Source organism: Ostrea edulis, chromosome 3 (assembly GCF_947568905.1).
Source record: "Ostrea edulis chromosome 3, xbOstEdul1.1, whole genome shotgun sequence".
Taxonomy (NCBI): domain Eukaryota; kingdom Metazoa; phylum Mollusca; class Bivalvia; order Ostreida; family Ostreidae; genus Ostrea; species Ostrea edulis.
This window is the reverse complement of record NC_079166.1, coordinates 89,131,246-89,153,765: the sequence shown is the minus strand read 5'-3', so window position 1 is coordinate 89,153,765 and position 22,520 is coordinate 89,131,246. Positions and strand designations below refer to the sequence as shown.

The window sequence follows — 22,520 nt, the reverse complement described above, 5'->3', positions numbered from 1 at the left end:
GAGAATTGTCCCAGTGACGTTTTTTCCTGAGAATTAATATGACCGCCAAGGAATTACAGACAATCGTCGTTAATCCGATGATCGTGCAGACGATATTGACGACGATATACCACGGTGAATAATTCGTCATTTTTTCAATGGGCGAAAGCTCTCACATATGCATTAGATGCGCGGTAAAATCCTTGTCAATTCTTTAGATGTCTAGCAGCATTTCATTAATCTAATGAAAAGAAACCGAAAAAATGGCTGTCAAGGACTGCCCCGTTATACCACATGACATCAACGATACTGTTGATCAGACCTAGATACAAAAGAAAACCCAATTCGCAATCGTTGAACGCTTCATCGGAAATACGTCCCATATTAACTTCTCCTTAAGTGCAATAGAAGCCATACTGGCCATCCGGTGGTGAGGAAGATGACAGACGAGATGGAAAGCTAATTTCACGAGGCGTCAAATGGCATTGATTTCATGTAATTTTCACTGTGCGCTGGACGTATTTGACTCGATGAAATATTTTCAGTTGGTTTGGAACTAAATTCAGATTCTTAAATTCGTTTCTAGAATGGAACCTATTTTCATCCTTTATGAAGCATGATATCGCGTAAACAATTAAATTAATTGATTGTTATGTCGATATGAATCCACAGCTCATTAAGTATTCAGGGTGTACTACCTAAAGTTAGATCAGTGTATATAGATATTTGTCGCGACTTTTCTTTAATTATTCATACTTCGATAAGGTTTACTAACGGCGAAATTCGGGATTGCACTACATATTTCATCGAAGCAAGCTTTACACACACACACACACACACACACACACACACACACATTTATTTAATATAAATACATTATTTAATAAAAAATAATGTCCATCAAACTTCTTGAAAATAAGAAATCATAAAATAAGATTAGAAAAGAGAAATATAAGCTTAATAAGATAAAAGGAATTAGCACGTCAAGAATTACAATTTCTAATAAGGAAATGCATGGGGGTTTTTTGGGTTTTTTTTAAATGTGGCCTTCTAGAATTTTTGGACGATATTGAAAACAGTTTTTGCCCTTGGATCCGCGCCTCATGTACGAAGATCGAGTTATCTTTCGTATATTATACACGGTCGAAAATGAAAGTAACTTTTTTCAAAGAATAACATTTTCTCAAATTCATTATCAGGTTTATCAACTTATCTACATTGTTGTATATTAGTTTAAAATGGACGACGAGGAGAAATTGCACATGGTAAGTAAAGAAACATTTCGTTCGGACAGAAAACAGATGTCTATATATATGTCTTGCTTGTTATGTGTGTTTAAACACGTAGATCTATAGACAGTGTAGCCTACATGCGAAAGGTCGCGGTGTAAATGGTGTCACGATTGTTAGCTTCTGTTTAGTTTCATTTCATTACTAAGAGATCAAAATGGTGGTGACATATTTCCTGCTGGGAATTAAATGGTCTAAGCAGTGGCGTAGCTACACTGTAACACTGTATGGACGTGCTTACAAATATTTCGAAAAATGTCCTCAGCTTCTGGGAAGCTACCGCCCCCGGCCCAGGTCCCTCTGCTTACACATATTTCAGACCAACAGTCTGGTACAACAATTTATTACCAGATTGTTACAGGCACTGTCCCTTGGTACTCCCTGTAATCAAGTAAACAATTCACGCCTTCTTTTTAACTTTGCACAGCTATTTTCATCTATTCTAATCTTCCTGCTTTAGGCATAAAACATTCAGAACAACTGGATCCTGCCTGTACATGTGTATTATTATATACTGTATTTACCAAACTTTATACTGTATATATAATTATAGATGTGTGCAGTGCCGAAGTGTGAACTCGGACAGTATTAGTACTTCTGAATGATTGTTATTTATTTATATTGTTATAATTAATTGCTTGTTAACCTGTACATGACCCCCCCCCCCCCCCACCCCACCCAGGGCCCTTGAATGATAAATAAACATATTCCATGATATATTTACACATTATGAGAGGGTTAAAATAGGCAATGTTTCCTGCCCAATCCCTTTTACTATTTTAGACATTATTGTAAATGAAAAAAAAAAAAAAATAGATAGACCGTTACCTTCCTCAAAAGATCGATGTCGGGTAAGAAAAAAAATCTAAATTCAAATAGTTAGGGGTGAGGGGAACTCCCGTAAGTTTCTGTCATCCGACATCGATTACACTAAATAATGGAAAAAGACAAGTTTTTACTTGTTAATCAATTAGTTTCAACATTCATCATATTTAGTTTTAAGGAGATGGGTGGAGAGGGGGGGGGGTGAAAATTTTATGAATTTAGCTTTTATCAGATATTGAACTTTTGATCTCGCCCCTAAATCATTTTTTTAAAAACAACAACAAACAAAAAAATGTCTCAACGTATTGATATTATGGTATACAAGTGAAACTAGTACCCACTGTTCATTAGTGATATTTAAACAAGAAACTTCAGTCAAAGGAAGTTGGGTTAAAAATATTTTAAAATAATCTCGGACAACGCTATCTGGCAAATGGAGGCAATTTTAGGAAATCTGAAATTATTCAGTACAATAATCAGAAACGCATCAACTTATAACTGCATGCTTCCTCGTCAGTTCCATGCTTATTGCTTTGTCTCAGTGATGCTTATCACTGCTGTAACAGTAGATATGACGTCACAATAATAATATAGTATCAGTCACAATAATAAATTGATGGAGATATTTTCTTAATGCTGTTATATCGGACAACTCGCGGCACTTTTCTGGACATTCCTTAATTTATGATGTAATTAGTCAATGCTATAATTATACAATCACCAACATAATGAAACTACTGGTACATGCATGTGCATTCCCATTGAAGGCATGCACGTGCATACTGTATACCCATTGAAGCTATACAGCTTCTAGACAAAGAGATCACGTGCCGAGTTTGGTCGTATCCAGTACAATAATTGTGTAGTGATTATAATTTTGTACATACTGGACACAGTACAATAAATGTGTAGTGATTATAATTTTGTACATACTGGACATAGTACAATAATTGCGTATTGATAATAATTTTGTACATTTAGGCAATCTCGTCCTCCTGCTTCTGTCGTATTATTCGCTTGTTTATCATTGTTATACACTGTGTCACATGTTAGTTGTACCCATTTAGACAGGACTGGTGATCTAACCATTTTTGCAAACGGACTTTTTTCTCCCTTTTGAAAATTTCCTGGATCCGTCACTGCTTTATGTTCGTCCTTGTACTGTTTCTTATTCATTTCATTTTGTTGTTTAAACTTCCGCCCGGACACTTAATGATTATTATAATTTCAAATGTGTTGAAATTAGATAACTCGAGTTCGCGAGCTGTTCCACGGACGTTTCAACAGGGAGGAAGTAAGACGTCTCCTTGACAACCATAAATGGAATCAAGCCGAAGCCGTGGACTTCGTCCTCAGTAGTGAGTGCATTTAGATGTGCTTCGTAATATGGTAATAAAACTAAACACGCATGCATGTCGTCAACTTATTTCATGCTTAGATGGTTTTTCTCTACTCCTTTTCAGGTGATCCCAAAATTGTGACGCAGCTAATTACCGGGAAGTCAGAGGTAATTTTGAGGTCCTATTCTATAATGAATTATTGGTGTCGGCGGTAATTTTGAGGTCCTATTCTATAATGAATTATTGGTTTGACTTATTAATGAAGCGTTTCATGATCAGAACATGCAAGTAACTCAAATAAATGGATGTGGCTGTGAGAAATATGAATGAGAGAATCAAATAAATGGATGTGGCTGTGAGAAATATGAATGAGAGAATCAAATAAATGGATGTGGCTGTGAGAAATATGAATGAGAGAATCAAATAAATGGATGTGGCTGTGAGAAATATGAATGAGAGAATCACTTTTGCAAGTAGTACATGTATGTAGAATTCAAGATTCTGTCTCTTCAGAAGTAAATCTGAAAACTTGTCACTATGTCTATAGGTATCAGAAAATGATTTATGATAATTCCCTTTCAGAATTGAAAAGCTCCGCAGTGGTCACGGTTGACGTCACTTATGAAATATGGAAATAAACAATAAATAACTTCTAATATTGGTTCCTGTGATAAATCTATTTCAGCAAGATATCGTTGGTCTGACGGAGAACGAGTTACTGATCTCGAATGCTCAGAAAGATAAGATTCCTAACAAACGGCGACAGTTTGCCTGCGAGGCGTGTGACAACGTGTGGTGGCCAAGAGTTCCCAAACGAAAACCGGTAAGTTCATTTCCCAAACGAAAACCGGTAAGTTCATTTTCGATAGAAAACCGGTAAGTTCATTTTCGATAGAAAACTGGTAAGTTCATTTCCGATAGAAAATCGGTAAGTTAATTTTCGATAGAAAACCGGTAAGTTCATTTCCGATAATCTGTAAGTTCATTTCTGAAAGAAAAACGGTAAGTCAATTACCGATTAAAAAACCAGTAAGTGAGTTATTGGTAAGAAGTCAACAAATGAATCACTGATAGGAAACGTGTTAAGGACTCCGAGATGTTTCATTACCTGTTCTTGCTATTAAATATAACTGATGATACTGTTTTGTTAATTAGTATTAAATATAACTGATGATACTGTTTTGTTAATTAGTATAAAATACAACTGATGATACTGTTTTCTTAATTGGTGGGACATTGTTTTCAATTCGTTCGGACTTCCATAGCGCATCAGAAGCCATCTTAGATATAAATCATAAAACAAAATCGTTATACTCTCATTATTTTGGTTTTCAGGTTTCCAAGTGCAAGAAGTGCCAGCGGAAGTTTGACCCCGTTCCGGAAGACGAGGAATATGGCTGGGCGGGGTTTCATTGTACCTGTGGGAACGAGTTCAGGTTACCGCTTTATCATAACATTGTTTCTTCACCTTTACTGTTTGCGCTTTGAACTCATGTTCTGGGTCCAGTTGCACGAAGGTTAATTAACTTTAACTGACAGTTAACTTGCCATTAACTTGAACATTATTTTATATAGTGTTAACTTGAAGTAATTAATTATCAGTTAAACTTAAGCAACTTTTGTGCAATTGGCCTCTTGATGGTCTCGAACAAACGATCATGTTTATGTGTTTTAATTCTCAAACAGAAGAAAATACACAAAACACCCGAGTTACTCATTTATATGCTGATGGCACTTTAGTATTTGCCGAATCACCTGAAAAGTTGCAGAACGCTCTAAATTGCTTTGAGTGTTATTGCGACTTTTGGAAATTAAAAGTCAACGCAAATAAAACTAAAATTATGATGTTTGGCAAGGGACATACAAATAAGAGTTACCCCTCCTTCACATATGGTGGTTTTAATTTAGAAGTTGCAGACAGTTTCCAATATATTGGTGTAACATTTACAAATTCCGGAAGTTTTAAAATTAATATAAAAGAAGGATTTGATAAAGCTACAAGACTTATTTGACAAAATAATACAACCGATATTATTATACGGATGCGAGATATGGGGTTTCACCAAAAAAAACCAAACATATTTATGGAAAAATTGCATTTAAAATTCTGTAAATACATACTGAGTTTGAGTACTAAGACAACAATTAAATGGAATCTTATATGGGGAACTTGGGAGATACCCTCTTCTAGTAATAGTCAAGATAAAAAATGATAGAGTTTCGAGCAAAACTTCATTTTCCTAGTAACACTGATAAATTGTCCGTTAAAATATCTCATTTGATTTATAAAAAAGACATCAAATGGTTAAAATTTATAAAAAATATAATGAATGAAAGTGGACTCTCATATTTGTTGACAACAGAATCTCTATATAATCCAATTTGGGTAAAACAGGAAGTTAAAAGAATATTTAAAATAGACCAATTTATTCAAGAATGCATGGAGGAGTAATATTTATCGTTCTCCCAAATGTTTAAATTACAGACTTTTCAAAGATTCCCTGATATTGGAGAATTATCTTACTATTCTTCCTCGAAAATATGCATTAATTTTATGTAAATTTATACGCAATAATTTTAAACTACCCATTGAGTATGGAAGATGGAATAATACTCCTAGAAGTCAACGTTTCTGTTAATTATGTAATCGAAACAAAGTAGGAGATGAATATCATTACATTTTTTAGTGTACACAGCATAATTCAACAAATGCTAGAAAATCTTTATTGTCTAAAAATCTAACAAAGATCCAAATGTTATAAAATTCCACAAACTATTTACATCAACAAATCTTGCACTGCTGAAAAGTTAAATGTAAATTTCTAATTGGTGTAAAGGAAAATGTGGACCTTGCGTAGCTTTAATGATTTCATTAGGATATAACTTGGTTTCTGGGTAATGTTCATTTGTTGAATCAATGTTTCTCCACTTTATACATAGTAATATAAAAAATGCTATTCCTGTACATGTTGTATATGCAGTATTTTGTATTTTCCAACCTCCTCTCTGTACTGTATGACTGTACATTTATGAAAATAAAGAATTGATTGATTGATTGATTGATTGATTACTTCTAATGAATCTTACATTAAATAATTTAATAAGATAAATCAGTGTAATATAAAGATATGTAAGCGTCAATATAACATCGTATACCTCACCAACGTCTTATACCTCACTAATTACTCAAATTAACATCTTATACCCCACTAATTACTCTAATTAACATCTTATACCTCACTAATTACTCTGACATCTTATACCCCACTAATTACTCTAATTAACATCTTATGCCTCACTAATTACACTCATTAACATGTTATGCCTCACTAATTACGCTCATCAACATCTTATACCTCACTAATTACTCTCAGTAACATATTATACCTCACTAATTACATGTAATTAGAATGTAATTCTATGCGCCTGTATGTAACACGTATGTTCATGTCGGGAACCGACTCTGACTGCCTAGTAGCTAATTACAGGAGCACGCCACCACTCCCAGTCGTGGGGATACGAAGATATTAAGATTCCAATCGGGCTCGAGAACTCTAGGCCGAGTATAGGTCTACCTTAGTATAGGTCTACCTTAACGAATGATTTAGATAGATACATAGTGGAGGCAAAATGTGTCATCCATTCTGTATTATAGCGGCCATGACATACCGATAAATGAATGCAGGAGTGGTTACCTACTAGGTTGTGCAGTTATACAAATATTCAAGAATTTGTCAAACATATCCCGTCTCTGAAATATCAGAAAATATCTGAAACATATCCCTTCTTTAAAATATCAGAAAATATCTCAGACATATTCCATCTTTGAAATATTAGAAAACATTTTAAACATATTCCATCTCTGAAATATCAGAAAGTATCTCAAATATATTTCGTCTCTTAAATATAAAAAAATATCTCAAACATATCCCATCTCTGAAATATCAGAAAATATCTCAAACAAATCCTGTCTCTGAAATACCAGAAAATATCTCATATATATATATATATATATATATATATATATCCCATCTCTGAAATATTAGAAAATATCTCAAAACATATCCGCCTTTAGAATATCAGAAAATACCTCAAACACATCTAGTCTTTCAAATGTCAGAAAATACCTCAAACACATCTCGTCTTTCAAATATCAGAAAATATCTCAAACATAACACATCTCTGAAATATCAGAAAATATCTCGAACATAACACATCTCTGAAATATCAGAAAATATCTCAAATATATCCGGCCTTTAAAATGATGTACACATCTGCTTATCAAACATCATGTAAATGTATATTGTTAGTTTAATGTGATAAAATATTGTTAGTTTAATGTGATGAAATATTGTTAGTTTAATGAGATGAAATATTGTTAGTTTAATGTGATGAAATATTGTTAGTTTAATGTGATGAGATATCGTTAGTTTAATGAGATGAAATATTGTTAGTTTAATGTGATGAAATATTGTTAGTTTAATGTGATGGAATATTGTTAGTTCAATGTGATCGTTAGTTTAATGTGATGAAATATTGTTAGTTTAATGTGATGGAACATCATAGTCTTTTCATATTTTCCGTTCTCCAGTGGATTTGGACAAAAACATGTGACGACCAGTGAATGCTACAAGTGTCACAACATGGTGACAGCATCATCAGTCCAACCACCGGAAGCTAGGAAAGGAAGAAAATCCCGGAGCCGCCATAGCTGTAGCGCTCCGGACTGTACCCACCGCAGTACAGGGCACCAGCCGACGTATAACGAACGGCAAAACGCTACATATAGAGGCAGGGGTGGACCAAACCCGAGGGGTCGCGGATACTCAAATGGATTTGCGGAGTATAGCGGCCCGAGATATTCACGAGGGAATCACAGAGGAGGTAATGTAAAACTATAATATTATGTTTATCACTGGAGGATTTTAGGGGTGCATTCCCCACCCCTCATTAACAATATATAACGTGTATTGTGTGATAGGAAACACCCAGAAACGCACGTTTTATGAGAACGGACACGTCCTCCTAGAATACCAGTTGTGTTTTCGGCGCTCATAACTCCCACACTTTGATCAATATTGGCTCCATTTCTATACACTTATGCTTTAAAGCCACCGGTGACACAGTTGTTAGCAGTAATGATACAAAATGCTTCATCTGCCGTATTTATTTATTCATTCATTTATTTAAGGCCAAGAAGCGCTATTGTACGAAAGAGATGCTTATGTAACCCAGCAGGAATTCGGACACCACGCGGAGTACCACGAACACAATTATGTAGGAGGTAAGGTGATAATTCTGATATTTCTATCACTATTACATGTAAGTGTGTGTAAGTAATTGCTTGTGATAACCAGCCCGTGATGAGTTTATAATTAATTGTCTATGGTAATTAGCCCGAAATCCAAGTCAGTTCATTGCATGAAACATTAGAAGATATACAAGGTCCATTGAATTTTCAAGTAAAAGATTTGTTTATAATGAAAAAATAAAGGCGATTTCATTGGGAAAAAAATTGCGTTAGATATGGTTTTAGCAATATTAATACATACAAAATTCTGTAGCATTTTTTTCTGTATCCTATGTCCTGTAATACCCGGGTTCCGATACGCGCTTGATTGAAATTGAAAGTTATAAACTATGTATTTTAGACCACCATCCAAGCACATGCGTCCATCCCGAGTCACGTGAGGCCGTAGGCAAAAAGCGCGTGATCGTTCCTAGTCTGCCTCACCGGAGTTCCGGTTCCACGGTAGACAGCTTGATGTTAGATGACGACGAGGCCTCCTCAGTGTTGTCCGGGTACCAGCCAAGTGTCGACGCCATTCCCGAGGAACTGGATGATAACGATGGCGGCGGTGATTAACTATTCCCTAGTCTGTTGCTTTTTTAAATCAGCCATATTCCCACAATGTTATTATTTATCAGTAATTTAAGTGAAAATGTGCAAACTGGTGATTTTGTTTTTACTACCCACCAAATTGATCCATGCTTCCTCTACTGAGCAGTCTTGTAGTATTAGTGTACAACACTGCTACGAAACGAACACCCCCCCTCTTTTTTCTATCTATAATGATTTGTAAACACTGACACAGTCTAGGCCTATACAGTTGTAGATTCAAAAGGCAGCAGCTATACTACACATACTACACTATCATAATGTTTTCCAGCATAACATGGCATGTGACCTTCATCTGTTGTTGAATTTTGTATTGACCTTGACCTTTCAAACATTAAGTCCTTCAAGCTAATAACGCGTGGAAAATTATCTGATCGTGTAGCGATTATCTGATTTTGTAGAAATTATCTGATCGTGTAGAGATTATCTGATCGTGTAGAAATTATCTGATCGTGTAGAGATTACCTGATCTTGTAGAAATTATCTGATCCTGTAAACTTTATCTGATCCTGTAGAAATTATTTCAAGATGTTTAAATTATCTCATGGTGTAGACATTATCGCATGGTTCCGTTATACCCCCCCCCCCCCCCCCCCCCCCCCCCCAATACAACCATCCTATTCCTTCTGAGTATATGTTTGTAGTTTGTTTACGTCAGATTGAAATGTCACCGCTTATTGAGGACAGAAACAGCTTATATCTATCAGTAGCAGAACATTTTAATAACAGTACAGGATATGTAGAGAGACAAGCCTATCCCGTTCTGTCTGGGGAATAGAGACTAGAGAGACGAGTTTATCATATTCTCTTTGGGGATAGAGAGATGAGTTTATCATATTCTCTTTGGGGATAGAGAGACGAGTTTATCATATTCTCTTTGGGGATAGAGAGAGAGTTTATCATATCCTCTTTGGGGATAGAGAGACGAGTTTATCATATTCTCTTTGGGGATAGAGAGACGAGTTTATCATATTCTCTTTGGGGATAGAGAGACGAGTTTATCATATTCTCTTTGGGGATAGAGAGACGAGTTTATCATATTCTATCTTGGGGATAGAGAGACGAGTTTATCATATTCTCTTTGGGGATAGAGAGACGAGTTTATCATATTCTCTTTGGGGATAGAGAGATGAGTTTATCATATTCTGTTTGGGGATAGAGAGATGAGTTTATCATATTGTATCTTGGGGATTATTCCATTCTCTCTAGGGGATATACCGGCTTATTGTGAGATAATCACATTTCGTGTACTCGTACAGGTAATACAATACATACATATATCATAGAAATGTGAAATAATGAAAATGTGAAACCAATAGAAATGTGAAACCAATAGAAATGTGAAACTAGTAAAAATTTGAAACAATAGACATGTGAAACCAATAGAAATGTGAAACCATAAGACAGTGTAACCAATAGACATGTGAAACCAATAGACATGTGAAACCAATAGAAATGTGAAACCAAGACATGTGAAACCAATAGACATGTGAAACCAATAGACATGTGAAACCAATAGAAATGTGAAACTAGTAAAAATGTGAAACAATAGAAATGTGAAACCAATAGAAATGTGATTTTATTGTTAGATGTGGATTTTGTTTCTGATCTCACAAAAGTGATTATACACTGCACTGTATATCTATAATCTCTATGTATGAATTATATTTGATGAGTGTAAGATTCTGAATAAAATTCAGTTCTAAATATCACAGTTGTTGGAAATTAAAATGGAAAGCAAATCCTCTCTCTCTCTCTCTCTCTCTCTCTCTCTCTCTCTCTCTCTCATATTTTGATATATAGAAATAGCACAGATGATCTAACGATAATTTTGTGAACAATGAGGTGGCGATATGGTTCACTCTAATTTAATTAGATGTTAGATCCGCTCCGTAGTCGCATACATATGTATGCAAGTATGCTATCAGATCTAACATCTAATTAAATTGTGATATGGGTGAGAAATACAACACACAAAATCATTTTGTTGATAAACTTGTATACATGTATATTGTTCAGATTTTTTAAATTAGGACATCACGATTAGAATACTATGTCGGCGAAGTGTAGAATGTCCATTGATTTTCTTCATACTTCGTTTATAATGGAGTGTCTCAAATCCACTGACTTATCACGTTTGATATTTTATCGGACCGATTTTTAAAAAAAATAATCGCTGTTCTTTTCTGTAATTAATCCTTTTCTACTCTTGATTCACGTCATACAACATTTACTGTATCCTGATGGATAGACTGGGTTCAATTCGTAAACAAATAACAGCTCAGAGAAAGGCTGGTTCTCCTTAAGGTGGATTGACAGAAAAAGGAAGGATTTTTTTTTTAAACTACAGATAGCAAAGCCCGTTATATGAAAGAGCTGCAAAGACTCTGATAATCGGACGATGTTCCCTAATAATAACAGGGCACTGACTATTACGGGAATTTAAAAGTACATAAATAATTACGAAAATTAAAAACATTATGTACATGTGATGGTACAAGGGCGATGACTGTTATGTCTACCTGTCACAAACACTTGAATTTTTGAACACTTTTTTCCCCACTTTACTTTTTTTTTTGGTACTTTTTTTTATATTTATTTTTTTAAACATACATTCTGCAAAGAAACTTGTACAACATGTTTATAAGAAACTATCAAAGGTATTTGTATATTATTTTCAGAGAGAGAGAGAGATTCAGTCATTTTTAATATATTTTAAAAAGGTACATATATATTGAAATTTATAAATTTAAAAAAGAAAAAACAACAACAACAAACAAACACTTTACTTTCAGTATTACAACGTGAACCACGATCCAAGGGAGATAATAACTTATACGAGTACTTAAACATGTATTGACACTTTGGACAATTGTAAATATTCATGAACTTTATGATTAATTTGAAATTGAAATCAGTATTGGGGACAATGTTCTGTTTTGTTATTGCTCCAACCTATTCCAACATGGATTTACAAAAATAAACATGGATTCAGAAATGTGAAAAATTATCACCAAAAATTGAAGGAAGATTTCGTCTGTTACGAAAAATAACTTGATACTGGTTTACTACAAACATCAGTCAATAAAAAATGTCTTTTTTCTGTTTTGGTTCTTAATTTTAGAAAAATATAAGATAATGTTTTACTATCAAAACGCATCTGACACGCGTTTTTGGTTCTTTGTGTACCGACCGTTCTAACCACAGGGGTGGTGTACATATAACCTGCAATGAAAATAAACAGCACAACATTGTAAAATTATCACCTGATATATTACCGAACATTCAAGTACAAGTCTACAGAGTGCAAACATTATTTTAGCAGGAGATTAAATGATGGATTCCTGCACGATCATCTTTTTTTATGAGCAACCCATCTCATTTTCTGTTTGATGATATGATTTTCATCCATGCATTCTGTAATAATCCGGAATTTTCGTATCCGATGTCTGAATTAGACATTGACCACATGCTGAAAGGATATAGGCCAACAGAACGGACTTTGCATGTTATAAAAAAGGAAATAGTGACGCATGAGTTGTGGAAAAGTGTGGGGGAGCCTTGTGACAAGACCTTTTCGTTGGTACTAAACCTTTTGATCTTGACATTTCACCTACTTTTTAAAAAAAATATAACATTGTTCATAACTTCTAAATGGTAAATATTAGAACTTTCATATTGCACATGAACATTTTTGTGACAAGATCTTTCTACTGGTACCAAGGTATTTGTCCTTGTGACCTTGGACATCTTCAGAATTGGCCATTATCGGGGGCATTTGTGTTTCACAAACATATCTTGTTTAAGGATGTCTTAGATAGACGGTACTTATTTTGCGTCATCTCCTACCACACCTCTAAATTCCTCAAACTTTGTACAGTTGTTTGACACATTGAAGATGTGCATGTGTCTTTTTGAATCTAAAGTGATAAGACATCTTTTGAAAAGCGTACATATAGTTGAACTTTGTGTTAAGCATGTCGTGAATAGACGGTGCCGATGTTTGTAATCAACTCCTCTTACAGCATTTATATGACATCCTTCAGACCTTGAACAGCTGTTATGAAAGCATTGAAGAATTTGGAAGTCATCGGACATTCTTTGAGAAATTTACATGTACATGATGTAATCAAACATCTTTTGAAATGATTGAGATGATTTGAGATGATTGAGATGATTTGAGATGATTGAGATGATTTGAGATGATTTAGATGATTTGAGATGATTTAGATGATTTGAGATGATTTACTTGATCTTTGTCATTTTTAAGCATAGCACATACGTTGTGTAACCAACTCCTCTCACAATTTTTATTTAACATTTTTCAGACCTTGTACATTATAGATGTTAGAAAAACATTGAAAATATACATGTGACATTTAAAAGTGCTTCTGGTTTTTGTTTTTTTTTAATTCTACATTTGATACGTCATTTCTTCAGTATATTTTGTACTGTCCCTATGATAGATAATATGTTTTAAAACAACCTGGCCATTTCTGTTCTTGAATGGGTTTTTTTTTTGGGGGGGGGGTATACTTTTGAGTAATAGCGGTACAGGTCGAGCTGTTCAATGTAAGTTGATTATTTACACAAAAATTAATTTTCAAACGATTGATCACACGTGAAAAAAACATTTGAACAGAAATATCACGTTAGAGATACGGATTCGATATGATTAACATGCTCCGTTCATTAGAGATACGGATTCGATATGATTAACATGCTCCGTTCATTAGAGATACGGATTCGATATGATTAACATGCTCCGTTCATTGACACCCGATGTGCATATTATTGTTCACAGTGTGAAATGCTTACAAGTTAATAATGTACATGCGTTGATTGAACATGTAATTTCAAGCATACCTAATTGTGTTTTAGTCGTCGAAAATATTGATGAGAATTAATAATGAGGAATTGCTAATTTGCTAAAGAAATCCGGATCTAAAGAAGTTGAGGACTATAATATTCATATATTATGATACATCATGACCCAACCTTGTCTGCGAAAATATCACACATAGGACGCATAAACATAATCAGATTATTGTACAGTCATAATTGTCTTTCATTAATTACACTGAATTCTTACCAACTGGCACTTTTTTCCTTTTATTTAAAAGATAAGAGTCATCTAATTAAGATTTGTGTTCTATAGAAGGCGTTCAGACGTTTATGGGGGGGGGGGGGGGTATATACAAATCTGGATGATCGAGATCACTTCAAGCGTGAAATCCAATTTCAGGTCTAACCCCCCCCCCCCCTTTTCAAAACAAAGATTCAAATACATTTTATTCTTATGATAAAGTAAAGAGCAAATCAGACATTCATTTCACTTCCTATCTCGTACGGAATCTGGGAAAATCCCGGAATTATTTGGCGGCTATGGTAATGTTTTGATGCCGTGTGAACCTAGGTCATAAAAAGTTTGTCGTATAACTTCATGTGTAAAGAGCGACATTTGTAACTACGTTAAACCCCAATTTTGCTTCAAAATAAGTGTAAGCCTGAAATGTGACTTTGACATAGTTTAATCATGATCCTACAAACTGGACAACAATGTTGTTTGGGTTTTTTTCTCTGAAGTCAGGGGATCTAAACTTTACTTGGTAAAATCTATTCCAAATTGTTTTCAGAAGAAATCAAGCGACCTGTTACTCTCTCAGGATCAGTATTAATCACGCCCCTGCCGCCGCTCTGTCGGCACTACAGGGATACCGCCCTTCTGATGAAACTGTACCCTGGACGCTTCAGTCGCCAGGGTAGGGATATTTCCTGAAATGTTTCAATGAATTCAAAATTTCTTAATATGTGAGCCAACTTTGCCATGTCTTAATTTTCTGAAATCAATGTGTACAGGTAAAGACAGGTAAAGTAAGAAATGTAAAACAATTTAATAGTGATGTCGTGTGGCTTTGTAAACAGAGAGTAATCGGATAAACTTCTAATCACTAACAACCGATACTGAGAGATCAGATCAGTCTGCCTGTACTAAATCTGACATGTCGACGGATTGCGAAAGTTAATTAAGAAGATCATAAACTACTAGTGATTTCAGCACGATAATTTTTGTGAGGACGTTTCTCTGTCTAATTCATATCGTTTAAGTTTGTCACAACATTCCCAACACATCCCTGAATTTTTTTTTTTAAAATCTAACAATGCTGTCTTATTTCCTGATCTCACTCTCACTCTTTCTCTGTCTCTCTCTTTCCCTCTACGTGCCTCTCTCTCTCTCTCTCTCTCTCTCTCTCTCTCTCTCTCTCTCTCTCTCTCTCTCATATCAGGGATATGATAACCATTTACTTCCTGACTGAATTTGTTATATCCCAGCGAATAGACGGAGTTCACTTCAAAAATACGTGAAACGTTTTTGAAGACCCAAGAGCTGTTTTTCATCAAGACTGATTGAAAAAAAAAAAAACGTTTAGGTGTTTATATTTCAAATTCAAAGCTATAAACTATGAAGGTTATAAGCATAAAAAAATATTGGCTGAAAATCAATTGGATAAAAAACTGTCGAAAGCGATCCGTTAAAGATTGACTCGAGCACAGTGATCGTTGTGTACGGGGTCAAGGTCAATATAGGGACTTCCGCAGCATATTCCACATCTCCAGCCAGCGATTTGACTACGGAATCCATGGTACAGTTTTGGTATGTTTTCTCTTCAAAAAGTATTATATAATACCATGGGCGGATCTAGGAATTGCGGTTACGCGGGGCGCCACTTTATGAGGCAGTGGGTCCAGGGCGAAGCCCTGGTGGGGGTCCAGAGGGCGAAGGCCCCGGAAGCTCCTGGGTTTTACAGATTTTATGCATGGGGCTTGAAATATTTCTCCTATTTAGTCATTTGTATTATTTTCTATCAGGTCCGGGTAGCGTAGAGGTAGCGCTCTCGCTTCTCACCACTGCGACCCGAGTTCGATCCCCGTGATCGGCAGTGGTTGTATGTGTGGTTGTATGTGAGAGGGTATGGCGGTCGCCCGATCGGACACGTGGGTTTTCTCCGGGTACTCAGGTTTCCTCCCACACAAATGACCCCCTAGCGCAAATATCCTTGCATCAAAAGGACCCCATTGGAAATAAGCTTTCGAGCTTTCATGGGTTATCTTTGGAGTTTATGTCTATGTGTACATATATATCTCTTATTATTAAATAATTATTAAATGATAAATTGTCATTTTCATAAAGTGAAATTAATAAAATGACCCCAATTTTATTTAAGAGTGTTTTTTTTTTTTTTTTTTTGGAAAAAAATAAGTTCTCCCTATAAAGTAATTAAAGAAATCAAAAGATGTTGTCATTTATTTCTCCGGGAGTGGAAGAAATTATTGCTTCTTTTATCGTTTAGTACATTTTCCGAAACAAGATACCGCAATTTACCTTAAATTTGAAAATTTTAGCGGTGGGGGGCGGCGCTGGCTGCGCCCCCTCTAAATCCGCCACTGAATACATTGTACGTATTTCTATCAATACTCTTAAATAACACGCAAAATAACACTGAGTAACAATCCAAGTATCACGTCAAGTAACAATTCAAGTAAAAAGTCAAGAAACAATTCAAGAAATAATTCAAGTATCACTACCTAAATGGTACTCCAGATAATAATCCAAATAATACTCCAGTAACACTCCGAATAACAGTCCAACATGACTGAAAATAGAAGATAGCACGACCCATCAAGGAAAATTATTTAAATGTATCATACACAGCCAAAATTGTAATTTTCGTAAAACTTAAGAGAGAATATTGAAATTCAGACTCATAATTTACAAATCAGAGGGTTAACTCCTTTAATCATTGAACTAAGACGCACGGCAGTCAAAAATTAAAATGAATATCTAGCTATCGTTTAGATGTATTTCTATCCACAGGAACTCGGCCGTTATTACTTTGAATCTTATAGTAACACTATAACAGGATTGAGGAGCATGTGGATTTACAAACTCCGAGAAAGCCAAGAAAGCCAAAAACTACGTATCACAGCATTTCACAAATTCTATGGTCGTTATAACGACCTAGTTCGTCATTACAAGCTACATGTATCATTGGGTCAAATGTTGTCTGACATGTTTCATACCGATTGTTAGTCTGTTCTTGGCACACTGATTTTGACTACGGATAACCCCGTTTACCTGATCAGGATACAGGGCTCACGGCGGGGGTGACCGGTTGACAGGGGATGCTTTCTCCTCCTAGGCACCTGATCCCACATCTGGTGTTTCAAGGGGTCCGTGTTTGCCCAACTATCTATGTTGTATTGCTAAAAGGAGTTATGAGATTGATCACTGTTCGTTATCGTCACATTTCATTCGTTTAGCGGAAGTAGTGAAAATCATGTAGCCAAGATCTGTGTGTGCTGATATCTAGTGACCCGTGGTTTTTTTTTTTGTTTTTTTTTTGCACAAAGCTAGTCTCCCTTTGCCATTTTTGACACTTTCTCCTGAGCGGAAAAGTTACAAACTAAGCTCATAACATCTTCACAATCACAGGTTATTGATCCGCAACCTCGCACTAACCTTTGACATTAGTCACCATTCAAAACATGGGTTTGGACAGAGGATGACGCAATAAGCTGAAATTAAATCATCCAATGAGATTCCTTGTTTAAGATGCAAGTTTGCAAGAGCAAAAACAGAAAGTAGACAATGATCTTCGTGCATGGGGTACTTTTCTCAGCACCATGAACATTGCGTGTTGATTTTATACGTAACCTAAAATGATAATTCACATTTTCGAGCTATTTATTGATCTAATTCAATTTTAGATAATTTGTTGAAACACAATCGACAAGCAATCTTGAGCTATCCATCGTTTTCATGCGGCTCGTATTCTAAAACTGCGTTTAATTGTTTCTTTTTTTTTAAAAAGTGAATTTCCGAAAATCAATCTACGATCACAAATTCTACACTATATTGCCGATGCCGCGCCATGCGTGTTTGGTTTCGTTTTCGACCGACTATAAAAGCCGTTGTCTGATTGGCTCCACGCTACTGGCTGCAAACCAATCATGCTCCGTCTCGAGCCCATGTTTTGAATGGTGACTGTTGTCAAGGGTTAGTGCCAGGTAACGAGTAAAAACCCTTGACTTGTGAAGATGAGCCCATAACCCACCCACCACTTTGAAACTTTTCTGGATCCGCCCCTGAATAGTCAGTCTTCGACAGGGCGAACTGGACATTGTTCTATAATTTACACAGTGATTAATTATTTTTTTTTAGGTCTGTCAATACGTCTGTACAAAATACAGTCATTGTTGGATCTTCATCACTGGAGAGAGAGAGAGAGACAGAGAGACAGAGAGAGAGATGGTTTATGTGGGTTACAGATTTCTCCGCTATATCCAGTAATTGAACATTATAAATGGTTTGTTACTACATGTATTTTGATACAATCAATATACCAACTCATTTCTTAATCTAAAAGTACACTGTTTTACAATCTATAAGTTTCGAGAAAGGAATTCTTCTGTGTAGGAGGTGCATTTAGAACTATTCTGAATGCCTACGTGGCACAGAGTGCACCTAGCTACAATCAGAGAAGAAGACGAAAAATAGGAAAAACGGCTTCTGTTTAATAGGTGTAAATGTAGAAAATACCAATTACTATCAGTCCCGTGGGGATCCGGGTTGGAATAGGTCCTCAGTACTCCTTGCTTGTCGTAAAAAGAGACTAAATGGGGCGTCCTTCGGATGAGACCGCAGAAACCGAAGTCCCGTGTCACAGCAGGTGTGGCACGATAAAGATCCCCCCCCCCCCCTGCTCAAAAGCCATAAGCGCCAAGCATAGGCCTAAATTTAGCAGCCCTTCACCGGCAATGGTGATGTCTCCATATGAGTGAAATATTCTTGAGTGGGATGTTAAACAATATTCAATTAATCAATCAAATTACTATCGAATGTTTTACTAAAATGAAAACACAAAGCAACACAATGTCATATTTGCGAGTTTTGAACCATGTACGTATGGATCTTGACAAATATAGTACGTCTATTTCAACAGCTGGAGATTCTACAACAGATATGGGAATAATATTTAAACATAAAGGTGAATTTCAAGTTTGAAAATACAATAGGTTAAGAACTGCATCGACTCCCACCGGCATACTTTTCATGACGCGCTTCATGAAATATGTCGGCGTGATGTGTCGCAGGTCATACCCATATGTATTTTCAAAATTATTTGTTCAAAGAATTAGAAAATAACTTTATCAATTTATATCCTTATTGTGTAACATCGGCAAGTTTTTCACGTGGTGGCAATTCCGCCCCTGTCCGGGGTTGACATTATAACCAGGGGAATAATACCGTATCGATCGCCTACATTTACTATCAATGATGGTGGGATCTCGCTACCCTGTTGCACGCTACACGGTCATTGAGAAAGGAAATGATATATCGATGCAGATATTTGATATGAATTTAAGAGGAACACATATAGCATTTGAAATACATTTAAGAAATGAATTTCATTTTCTACAATGCATGAGGGAATGGATTGCGACACTTCACATCGTCTTATCTTATGCTTTATTCCGTTGGAATTCCCAGCCCTTAAAATAGATGCACTATATTTATCAAGATTCATACGCGTGTTGTTCACAACTGCGGTGCATTCATGAAGAAATACTTTCATTATACTTTTGTAAAGATATTTAAAAGCAAAAACATTGGAAATGTAAAAACTCATAAACAACATACAAATTTAGATTGCGATGAACAGGTAAATAAATTGAACATGACGGTCCCAGCTTGTATGTTTTACCGTGAGTTGTGGGGAGTAAAGGGTTTACTGCACGGCGGAGGAATCAAACAGTATAGCGGATGGATCAAGCTGTTTATTGGAGGAATCAACTGTAAAGCGGAGGAATCAACTGTAAAGCGGAGGAATCAGTTGTAAAGAGGAGGAACTGTGTAGTGGAATCAGGCTGTATAGTGGAGAAATCAGGCTGTATAGTGGAAAAATCAGGTTGTATAGTGGAGAAATCAGGCTGTTTAGAGGAGGAAATAGGCTGTATAGTGGAGAAATCAGGCTATATAAAGGAGGAAACAGGCTGTATAGTGGAGGAAACAGACTGTATAGTGGAGAAAGCAGGCTGTATAGTGGAGAAATCAGACTGTATAGAGGAGGAAGCAGGTTTACGTCAGAAGTACCGGGTTCTATAGCGGAGGGATATTTTTTTTTACAGCAGAGGATGCAGACTGACATTTATGTTGTAGTGTTTTCAGAATATTTTGAAGGAATCGAGGTGGTTAGACAACTCCTCCACTCTACGGCTATATTACTTTCATTTCATCAGAGCGTTTCATTTTTTCTGTTTTATTTTGCTATGTTGCCGGTTTGAATTTCGTTTTTCATTCGTTAACGCTGCGTTTGCATTATAGTTTGGCTATCATCTGTTTATCGTCTGCTTTGCTGCCATCACTGGTCTCATTATGCTAATCTTAGGAAAGATGCCTTTGATTTGTTTTGAGTGCTCGTACATTATTCTAGTAGAGCTTGCCCTACTAACGGGAATGTATGTAAGAAAGGATTAATAGGGGTAAGGCAAAGATAAATTGTAAATTTCTTTTCTCATAAAATCTAAATTCAGATTTCTTGAATCTTTGTGTCAGAGAGAGAGAGAGAGAGAGAGAGAGAGAGAGAGAGAGAGAGAGAGAGAGAGAGAGATTAGGTAACAATAGTGCACATACTCATATCAAGCTGTATTAACAGCATTTTCATTTAGTGTGAATTTAATCACCGTAGTTGATATTAAAACAATGAACAGTCAATACTCATTAACCCGCCACCTTTCGTGATTAGGACAATGTACAGTCAATACTAGTTAACCCGCCACCTTTTGGTGATTAGGACAATGTGACGGCATAACGGATTTAGCGATGATTTGAATATAGAACATATCGATCGATGTTTTAATCAAACATTTGATATCTAACATTTGATATCTATTCGCCATATTTCTATTAGAAACGTTAGAAATACGTGTATAACACACCCGTAGCCAGGGGGGGGGGGGGGTTGGGGTTCGTGGGGTTCGTACGAACCCCCCCCCCCCCCCTTGAAAACTACTAAGCACTATTAAAGTCGGCATTTTGTTTGAATTGTGTCTATTAAAGTCGGGATTTTTTTTATGAAAATCATGAAAATTCATAGTAAAAATGGCATGATTCCAAAATTCAAATTAAGTGCCAGGAAATTGCTAGATTGCAGGATTTTGCACCAAATACCCCAGACCCCCTGCCGTAGTGGCACCTCGCGGTGCGAGGTAACCCCCCCCCCCTTGAAAAATCCTGCCTACGGGCCTGTATAATACTAGTATATGTATTCATTGTAGGTATAAAATAATTTGTTCCATAATGAGATGATCCGCTATTGAATAAAGAATAACATCGTTACGATTTGTATAGAACACTTTTCTCAACTATTTCGTTTTTCTTTTTCTTTTCTTCCTTTTTTCTTTTTTTTTCTTTCTTTTCTTTTTTTAGAAAAGGTGAAGATAACAGTGATCAATCTCCTAATTCCTACAATCAATACAAAATAGAGAGTTGGGCTATATCAGAGGTGGGATCTGGTGCCCAGGAGGAGTAAGCATACCCTGTCGACCGGTCACACCCGCCGTGTCCATGATTGTTTTATGTACAGCGCTTTAGAGTAATTTTATATCATACATATAGCGCTTTATAAATTTTGTATAATAATAATAAATAATATTAATATGTCTTATAAACGAAAATCTAGTTACTTCTTGAATACCTCGTCATTCTCACTCTCCCTTCCATTCATTCAATCTTAATGTCTTCCATTCGGAGGTTATTGAAAGAAAGCAATTGATTGACTGATTGATTGATTGATGCTTTCTGCCACACTCAACAATTTTTCAGTTATCTGTTAGCGCCCAGTTTTTATTGGTGGAAGAGAGAAGCCAGATACAATGTACCTGGGAAGAGACCACCGACCTTCCGAAAGTAAACTGGGAAACTTTCTCAATTACCGGCGGGAGCGTGATTCAAGCTCGCAACGACAGAGGTGAGAGGCCGTGTGGTTTTGAGCACGATGCTCTAACCACTCGGCCACGGAGGCAATTGATGCAACATATTTACATTAGTACAAAAAATAATTGTATATGAAGTTATGTTGTTTATACAATATACGAGTGCATTTCAGCTGGATTGGTGCACCATAA

At 35.9% G+C, this 22,520-nt stretch overlaps 1 protein-coding gene across 1 annotated transcript; it reads left to right on the top strand.

Annotated features, from left to right (window-relative positions):
- Positions 1–1,096: 1,096 nt before the first annotated feature.
- Positions 1,097–11,044, top strand: LOC125673699 (shiftless antiviral inhibitor of ribosomal frameshifting protein homolog). Its single transcript, XM_048910386.2, has 8 exons — positions 1,097–1,244; positions 3,340–3,451; positions 3,557–3,600; positions 4,119–4,256; positions 4,769–4,869; positions 8,025–8,317; positions 8,625–8,717; positions 9,085–11,044. Exons 1-8 carry the CDS (start codon positions 1,218–1,220, stop codon positions 9,297–9,299), a joined length of 1,023 nt encoding a protein of 340 aa, XP_048766343.2. The 5' UTR covers positions 1,097–1,217; the 3' UTR covers positions 9,300–11,044.
- Positions 11,045–22,520: the final 11,476 nt, after the last annotated feature.